General features: G+C 35.7%; 1 protein-coding gene and 1 long non-coding RNA gene across 4 annotated transcripts in view; one reads left to right on the top strand and one right to left on the bottom strand.

The window, feature by feature from the left end:
* Window positions 1–913: 913 nt before the first annotated feature.
* Window positions 914–8,147, top strand: LOC112987021 (uncharacterized). The gene is made up of 3 exons (XR_003260168.2): window positions 914–1,111; window positions 5,435–5,472; window positions 7,445–8,147. It is a non-coding gene; the product is annotated as an uncharacterized LOC112987021 (long non-coding RNA).
* The window catches only part of LOC112988720 (F-BAR domain only protein 2), an 86,551-nt gene continuing 79,424 nt past the window's right edge, over window positions 1,752–8,878 (bottom strand). For all 3 annotated transcript variants that reach the window (XM_064501920.1, XM_064501922.1, XM_064501923.1), the window contains exons 23-26: window positions 8,146–8,345; window positions 7,030–7,094; window positions 4,302–4,466; window positions 1,752–4,065 (exon numbers count right to left, since the gene is read on the bottom strand). In XM_064501920.1, the coding sequence (XP_064357990.1) occupies window positions 4,043–4,065; window positions 4,302–4,466; window positions 7,030–7,094; window positions 8,146–8,345 (453 nt within the window). In that variant the 3' untranslated portion in view covers window positions 1,752–4,042. The remainder of the gene's footprint in view (window positions 4,066–4,301; window positions 4,467–7,029; window positions 7,095–8,145; window positions 8,346–8,878) is intronic.

Below are 8,878 nucleotides of genomic sequence, written 5' to 3'. Positions count from 1 at the left end.
CAGAAGAGGCCCCTTGTGTTTCTAAGATTGTTTTATTCTTTAAAGAGTGTGTGGTTTCTATTGGTATTGAATAAACCAAGGGAGAGCTTAATCAACACATCAGTAAACCTGGAGGTCAAATTGAGTTTGAGAAGAAATACTCAATAGTGTAACAACATGCAAAGAATTGAGGATAAACATCAAGTTTTCAATTAAGGGATCTGGTAATCAGTGCAGTCAAGAGCACCATGCCGTTTAATATGCTTATTTGCTGCTTTAGTATCTTGAATTGTTTTTGGCTTAGTCTATCCTTGGAGGATTCCTGAGTTACCTTTTTCCTTGCATGCTCTAAAGTAAAATTGCCCTTTCATGACAGCTGAAATGGAAACCAATTATGTAAGTAATTCCAAGAAAACAAAAAGTACACAGATACTAAGATGCCTATCTTAAGCCTCTCAAACATGCAAGACTTGACTTGAAATGTAATGCTTTTTGGCATGATGGAAGACTTTTCTTTATAGTCAGATGACAAAACCCACCACATTTGTTACTCCCACGCTGTTGGAGTTGATAATCAAATATTTTAGCTCCTTCAAATACCCTACATAAGTATTATTTGGCAGTGATAGAGGTAGTTGATTACCCCTGAAAAGCTAACTGATAATCTATTCAGATAATGACAGACCTGCTGGAACAGTATGAATCCAGTTTTTAGTAGTTGCAAGTAGTGCATGGGCACTGGCTTACAATAACAAAGGTCAAGCGTTACTTGGGTGCGTGAGCTGTGATTTCTGAGTGAGTATGGCCAAAATACGCACAGCAGGCACTACGTTAAATGAATACTAGAAGGCCTGAGCAGAGTCCTACCCTCTTATATCCCTAACCAGTAACCAAGGGTGCTGGGTGAGGGGAGGGAAAATGGTGGTGAGCTCTCCTTACGGGGGTCTTGTCTTCTGCCATTGGTGAGACGGAGCCCTGGGCTAGGGGCACCCTTTGGTCTGACACAGGTAGGCACCTCCCATGTTCTGCATTCCTGCCTTACAGTAGTAGACAAGAATCAAAGCCTTGGACTATCATTTTCCAGCATGACAAGAATGGTACTTACTGAAATGATACTCAGCCAGCTGAGAAGGTCAGTTTAATAAGTTATGGCTTGTTAAACTGTAGAGTCTGTGGGATTAGTGGGAAGCAAACTGGTTCAAATATGTATTTGTCAAATTTCAACTTTTGTTTCTGTGCTTGCAGCTTGGAAAGAATGTTCTAGGCTGACACTTTTGGCATAGACTGTCAAAGTAGTACTTAAGTAATGTATTCTTTTTGGACTGATGGAACATAAGGAATAAGAAAAAATTACTTTAATCTTGCTAATGATTTTTTTCCTGTGTGCAAAATAGATATGCTTATAAAGTTAGGGAATATATAGCATTTCATAGCATAATGAAATTTAGAGAAAGCAGCTAGAAGCTAGCTAATGTCTACAAAATCAAGATTTTTCAGATAGGCAGAACTGCAGTTCTGCCTAATTTAACTTACTAGTTAGGCATACCAGTTTAGTGAAGTTACGAGTCTTTGCAGAAATCATCTTCCCACTGATCTTCTGTGGTACTTTTAAAATATATAAAACAATTCATGTTATCTCTGCCACCACTTATCACTTGCAAATCAATTAGCACTTTAAAAATATTCAATACAGGGATATTTTTGTTCTATTATCTTATTGCCTGGAAGCTCTGTGGCACTGATTTCAAAAGTATAAGCAATATAAGTCAGTATTTAAATTATATATTACATGTTTATTATGGGTGCAAAATTCTTTAAAATTTACATTTTATGAAAAATCAGAAGTATTTACAATTTTGTAAGATAAACTTGTATGTTCTAATTTACAGTCTGATGTAGTAACAATCCATAAAAATTCAGATCCTTTAGAGTTGTGTTTACAAGTTAATTTTCTTAAGAGGAGGCAGCTACAAATGATATTGCTGTATACACAAGCAAGAACCAGCTTGCTACATACATTTTTTTCATCAGATAGCTACATGTACTTTTTACATTGTTTTTGACTTTCTTTACAAAAAGTTTATATAAACTTGTATGGCTTCAAAATTGTAACCTGCACCCAATGCAAATGTATGTTTAATCACCTGAATGAAGGCTAGTTTAAAAGTGCTGAAACATAACTACTTCATTTAACTTAGAAATGAAAGTAATACTTGATTAGAAACAATAATATAGTTTTGGGTTTTCAGAAATAAGATGTTGCCGTGTTAAACACAGTTTGATTGCAAAGCAGATTACAATTAAGATTCCAGTAAAGACTGTACCATTTTATGAGTTAGAAACGTTATTTTCACCATTCAAAAAGATTAGCAAATTAAGAGCCGTACGTACTCTTCCAGTCAGATCTACAGTACAGCATGTGCTTAGTGCTAACAATGGAAATCTCATCTGCCAAAGTGTATGGTGTACATTAGAATTTACATAGCCTCTACAAAGCTTTTTTTTTTTTTTTGTAAAGCTTCAACAGCCCGATTCATTACTGGTTTTGTATGAATTAGTTCAAGCAAGTTTTGTTGTTTTAATAGAGAATTTGAAATAGATACTGGTCCTCAGAATGGTAATATAAAATTCCCATTTAGAGGTTATTAGATTGTTTTGCCCCAATACTTTTGATTTCTGCACTGAAAAAATAATAGTACAAATACATAAAAGACTTTCTAAATTAGTGACTTGCTTTAAAAAATGTTACCAATGTGTCACTTCCTTGTGCTTAGGCTGTGGAAAGCAGATAGATGACAATACAAATAATTAACTTGATGGTTATAGATAAAATTTAAATTAATACAAATGGCAGTACTTGTCATCCTGCTGCCAAAACATACTTTTCTAAAATGCTATTCCTCCCAAAGTACTACATTTACATTCACATCACACAACCCCAAAAGCACGTAAGCTCCAAAGACTTACAGTCAGAGTGAAGGGAAATGCTGTTTGCTTTTAAAAGTTTGATATTACTAGTCTTCTGTGATTTTTCAGGATTCTCATCTTTGGTGACGTTAAAGTTACTATATTGAAGTTTCAAAGTCTTGTATGATGCGTCTCCCTTTACTATGGCTGCATTTATTGCAATTACCCCATGAGGAAGTAATTCAGCCTTTTTAACCTCTGATGAAACAATCTCCAGTTATCATAAATTTCCCTTCTAAATCCCAGTCACAGGAATTTTTATAAAAGTTGTATGTATTATACAAACACCATGCTTTCTTTTATGGAAGAGCCAAACTCTGAAAAAGGAAGTGAGGCACATGAATAACAAACTGGATAGGCACAGTTTTGTTTTTTTTTAAAGGCACAAACGTTATGCAATTCATATAAAAATAAATTAAATCTACAGCATTAATTCAAACAATCACAACGCCCATAAAGTTTACTAACTGCAGAAGTAAATCTCTTCTGTCTTTTGCAATTTTGCAACACATTGCACTTAGGAAAAAAAATCCCCTATGTAAAACAACTTACATGTTATTAATATATGATACATGGGCATCAAGTTTTTTTTATACATCTCTAACTCAACCAGTTTTATGGCACATTGAGTAAATGGAAGAATTTTGTGAGATTTTGCCTTTGTTTTCTTTAAACATTGGCAGTTAAAGAATCTGAAAAATGACTGAGTATTACTTATGGAAAGCTCAAATATTTCTTGCTTGCTCTTCTACATTTTTAGGTTTACGTTTACAGTATAACATACAATTTCATACTTTCATTAGAACTAATGATTACTATTTTGATTTAATCTATATAAATTTACTAAAATTTTAACAAATTCTCCCAAATATTGCAGTTGATCATTTACAGACAGTGTTGAAGTTCACTTCAGTGCTATTATAAAGTAATAAAAAGTTTGCAAAATGACTTTTAAAAGTGCATTTTCTGTTCTGTAGTCAGCCTCAAAGTAAGTAAAAAATTTAAAAATTAATGCATGTTAAAATAGTGTTTGAAAAGTAGAGAGGGCAGAGTGAGCTACTTGCACTCCTTTGATCCAATGACTTTCACAGGTTCATCAGCAGTCTGCCATATACCGTCCTGAAAAATAAAGGTAGTTTTTTTACAGTCAGTAGAGAAACCAGATTTTGTCAGTATTTTCCTGGGAACAGTTTCATTAACTATGGAAAAACAAAATACTGTGAAACAGTTTTCAGCCATATTTTAAGGAAGAATAGCTATTTATGTATCACTTATTTTACATTTTCGTATTTAATAATATGGTGCTACAGAATAAATTATATTAATTTGAATACATAAGCATGTCAGTGTCTTACCAGTGGCAAATCTCTTCTTGAGCAGGGAAAGCCGATAGCCAGTGCCTGCTAGCTCTACATCTACTCCTGAAAGGGTGCTTCCTTCACTAATGAATTGCACTGCAAGTGTTGCTGGTTTACTGGGTCCTTCTGAAAGTTCAAATTTTGCCCTGAGGGATCCAGAACCTATAAAAACAACAAAACTGAAAGGCTGGTTGTTTTGCAAGACAGTCTCCTAAAGTTTAAATAGTAATAGTAAGAAGTAAAACTAACATGATATCTTTAATATCTGCTGCTACAGGCAGGCCTACATAAATTTCCATAAGAGATGAGAGCACATTTTTTTTCCTGATACTCTGCCTAAGACAAGGACTTAAAAAAGATTTAGTGAAAAGTAGTATACATTTCTACAAGATTATACTCTTAGAAGAATAAGTATACCAGACAGCCTGGTAGTCTCTTATTTTATTACATGAAATACTTGATTGGGCCCTATAATTATTGTGTATGCTTGCTGGTCTGTGTTTAATGCCACCTATCTGTTAGGTTGCACTTTTCATTAGTGGATCTGAAAGCACATCAGAGTATTTAAATGTTACGATCCGTCTAGATGAATCTACATGAACAAAACCAGCTCCATTAGAAGAAATGCATCTAAACAGTAAGGCACCCAGTAGAAAGAAATTCTTACTTATTTTTCTGATAAAGACAAGCCTGATTAAATACATTTTTCCAAAACCTTCAGTTGATCTTTATAAACTGGCAAAGTTGACTTCAGAGCCATCATGAAGTAGCAACAGTTCAAAATTACTTTAAATATACTTCTGTAGTTAAACGAAGGCAAATCTAAATTAAAAGAAAGTTGTCACTGCTCCCTTTTTTCTAGTTCCAAACAATTGTTTTGTTCTTGCACTATAAGGTGTGGAAAAAAGTACGAGATTTGAGTAATTAGTAATGGAATAGTAAAAGTCAAGTATTTGTACTTCCTTAAAACACCTTGCTATTACTAGCTGATAGGAACTATTAAATGACTAAGAAATTTAGTAACTGAAATGTTATTGGGGAAAATGCAGGAATTAATGGATTAAAATGTTTTATGCAGTAGCTTGTTCTTGATAAATTTGGCTTAAGAGCAATTTCATTTCTTCCAATAGGTCTGTCGGTTTGGGTAAATCAGAACTTTTTTTGCACTGTAAGTATGTTGGTTCTTTGTTTTAAAAACATATTTTACCACCCTGCAGGCTAGAATAAAGAGGACTTCAAGACATGCATCTTTCTATTAACAATATTTCTCTAACTTGTCCCTTTGCTTCCACAGGTGTTAAGACTGGCAGAGTATTACTTCCTCCTAATGTTGGGTCTTGATTACTAAATATTTATGCCCAAAGAAAATGAGGTGAAAGATGGTGAGAAGAGAATAGAGCAGAAGTGGTGGGATATATGCAAGCCTGCTTGCACATAACTGCTTGTACACGAGATGTGATCTGCATCACTGGCAGCCTAGTTTATGCAGCTCTACAGGTGTGCAGCAACTCTTCAGCTGGCTGCATTCGTGTGTGTGTGTGTGTGTGTACACACGCATGTGTGTGTATATATATATATATAATATATATGTATATGTATATGTATATATATATGTATATATGTATATATGCGGGGGTTTTTTAAGAAAAGCTCCAGTTTGGAAAAGGAAAAAAGAAAAGGATGTCCCTACACAGTAATAATGGAAGACAGAGGGCAAAGAACCGTGAGGTCAGTGATTGATAAAATGTACCAGACTACAGCAGTAACCTGCCAGATTGAATTCCCCATGATTTTGTTGGAATAACTGACTCTCTGCCCCTTTTGTTCCTTGTCCAATAGTTTTCTAGGCTTTGTTGCAGGGTAGGGGGGATTTGCAGCATTGGAAGAGGCTTTTAACTTTCCAGGCTTCTGGTTCCTGTATGAAACCCATCATATTTACAAGCAAACCTGTGCTTCGATAATGTCTTTCACTAAAGTCGTAACAGGGCTAACGGTCTTTTCCTTACCCCATGAGCCCTTTTCTCCACAGAAGATTTGTGGATGAGGTGCCTCCTTTTTAGCCTTGCTTTTCTACTTTAGTCTTAGCAGATGCAATGTTTTTCTAGAAGAGCTATGACATCAACTGGACCTCAGGGAAGGGCAGCTGTGCAGAGGACAACTATTGGTACCTTAGAAAATGCTAGGAATTACCATTTTGGGCAGATGTACACAGATCCATTTTTTGAGAGTAGTATATGGTCAAAACAAAGACCCTCAAAATGTTGGTCAGGCATCATCTACAGCTAAGCCTGTCTCAGCACAGAGTTTTTGGTGATTTTTTAACAGTTCTTTTTAACAGTTCTTCTGCTCACCTGTCTCTACCTTGATTGTCAGACTGTGTGGAAAAACAGGTATTAAATGTATTTTTCTCTGAATAACTGCTTATTTCTAAATAGCATTGATGCAATAATTTCCTTAACCGGTCTAAGTCCTATTTTACAGCTACTAAATAGCTTTCAAGTAGTTTCACTATTTCTCCTTTTATAATTAATAAACTAATTGTATTTTTTGATGTCTCACTGTGAATGGAATCTCTCAGGAGAAATTTCATTGAGAAGATGGTGAACTGGCAAACAGGACAGAGCATGGGAAGAAGTGTCAGCAGGCATGAGACAACGGAGGCTAAAATGATTACATTTTTACTGTTACCATTTTTCTGTACAAAAAAACAAAGAATGAAACTTGCCTCCATTCTCAGACTTTTCTGAAATGCTAGATATTTTCCAATAAGCTTTCATCTGGTCTGCATTCCTGTAAGAGAAAGCTAGGTTAGTTGTAAGTACCAATTTTTAGAGTATTAATTCCCTAGATTTACACCAGTAACTTACAGACCATGTGTGTGTAAGTTACATCTCTAAATGGAGGTTTATAAAAATACTTTATCACTTTAACTACTTAACAGTTCTTTAAACAGTTGTTTAAACTGGTTAAACTAGCGTGTGAAAAACTAAACAAAGCAAACAGGAGAACATAAAGGTGTATCTGCCTTGCACCTGAGCTTAGAGCGGAGCTCAGATGTACTCACCGCCTCTTTATACAGCTAACACTGTCCCAAGCCTAAGTTAGTGCTCCACAACTCAAAAACCTCTCTGGTCTCACAGAGTAAGGATGTGCCAATGCCCTGGAACCAGGCTGAAGGTTGCATCTTCATGAAGGCGGCATGAGGGGGAGCAGTGGTGATTGCTGTCATCTATGTGAGACTCCTGGCTGTACCTCCGAGACCTGTATCTCACTTTCAGGTGTTGCTTTAAGTGGCCTGCAGGCTTAGACAGTGGTGGCAGGGAGCTGTGAGTCAGTCAGCATGACTCTTGAATCATGTGCCAGTGCTACCTGGTTTATGGAGAGCTCTTCTGTTACTCAGTTTTCTTATAAAACAAGTTAAGTTAGAAGCTAGTATTTAAGTTAAAATGATCAAGAAATGTTTTTAAGAACTGCATTTCTTCTGCTTTTTCTGACAAACCATATGCACACATTTTTAAGTGTTAAGAGATTTTGATTTCAAATCATGTTATTAAAAATACCTCCTTGTCTATTGGCCCAAAGAAAAGAAACCTTGAAAACTTCATAAGGGCTTGTATTATTATACAGGTTGGAATGGGCGCATATAGACTTATTTTAGTTTATATAAATCAACTGTATGTGATCTGTTTTGGACCAAAACAGTGTCCCAGATATCTAATACTATGTATTTTATCAGGAGAAAAAAATATTAGCTCTTTCTTCTAGTGAGATTTTTCAGGCTGTCTGTAACCCTAATAAATACACTAACGTGAATTTGAAGTAATAAAAGTATTGATAATACCATTTTGCAGGTGGAAGTGATTGCATGTTTGTTACTCCTCCATCTACTGGTACCACAACCTGTACGTTAGACAGCGTACTGGGCACAGTCATAGACTCGGGGTTGTATTTATAATCCACTCTCACATCAGTAGTGCTAGCATTACATTTCCAGTAAGTTGCAAGATTCAATGGAGTGGACTGGATGCCATTTGAAGATACCTGTAAAAGAGTAAACCATTGAAAGCAGCTTAATTAACATCTCTCTACTTTTGGGCAGAATTACGGAATGATGGTAACGAGCATAATCCTAAATACTGACAGAAGATCAAGAGAATGACTAGCTTCTGAGCCTTTAATCTCAGAATTCTAAAAATTGCTGTAGGCTAAAGTAATTCCTGCTTTTTTCTTTTTAGTTTTAAATTAAAATAAAAAAAAAATTTAACCTCCCTTGGGCCTGTGAGGCTCCTTCCTGTCCTGGCTTTCTTAAATCAAAGTAACTTTTTGTCTTATGTTCCTCTTCACACAAGAAACATTCCTAGGTCAAAATGACTATCCTTAGCTGTTGTGTGCCATAGCAATTCAACTGCCCAAAGAGTAAACAGCAGAGGGCAATACCTGTCGTTTGCTAGGAAGCCAGCAAAACAATTCTTTCTTACCTATTAAAAGCAATATCTTCCCGCTGCAGGAGGGTTGGGTGCTGCTGCTTCTGTAGCTGAGCTTGTGCTACTGCCTCCTGCACCTCTACAATCCTG

This window comes from Dromaius novaehollandiae, chromosome Z (genome assembly GCF_036370855.1).
Source record: "Dromaius novaehollandiae isolate bDroNov1 chromosome Z, bDroNov1.hap1, whole genome shotgun sequence".
Taxonomy (NCBI): domain Eukaryota; kingdom Metazoa; phylum Chordata; class Aves; order Casuariiformes; family Dromaiidae; genus Dromaius; species Dromaius novaehollandiae.
The sequence above is the reverse complement of the archived record's forward strand: the minus strand, read 5'-3'. Positions and strand labels throughout refer to the sequence as shown.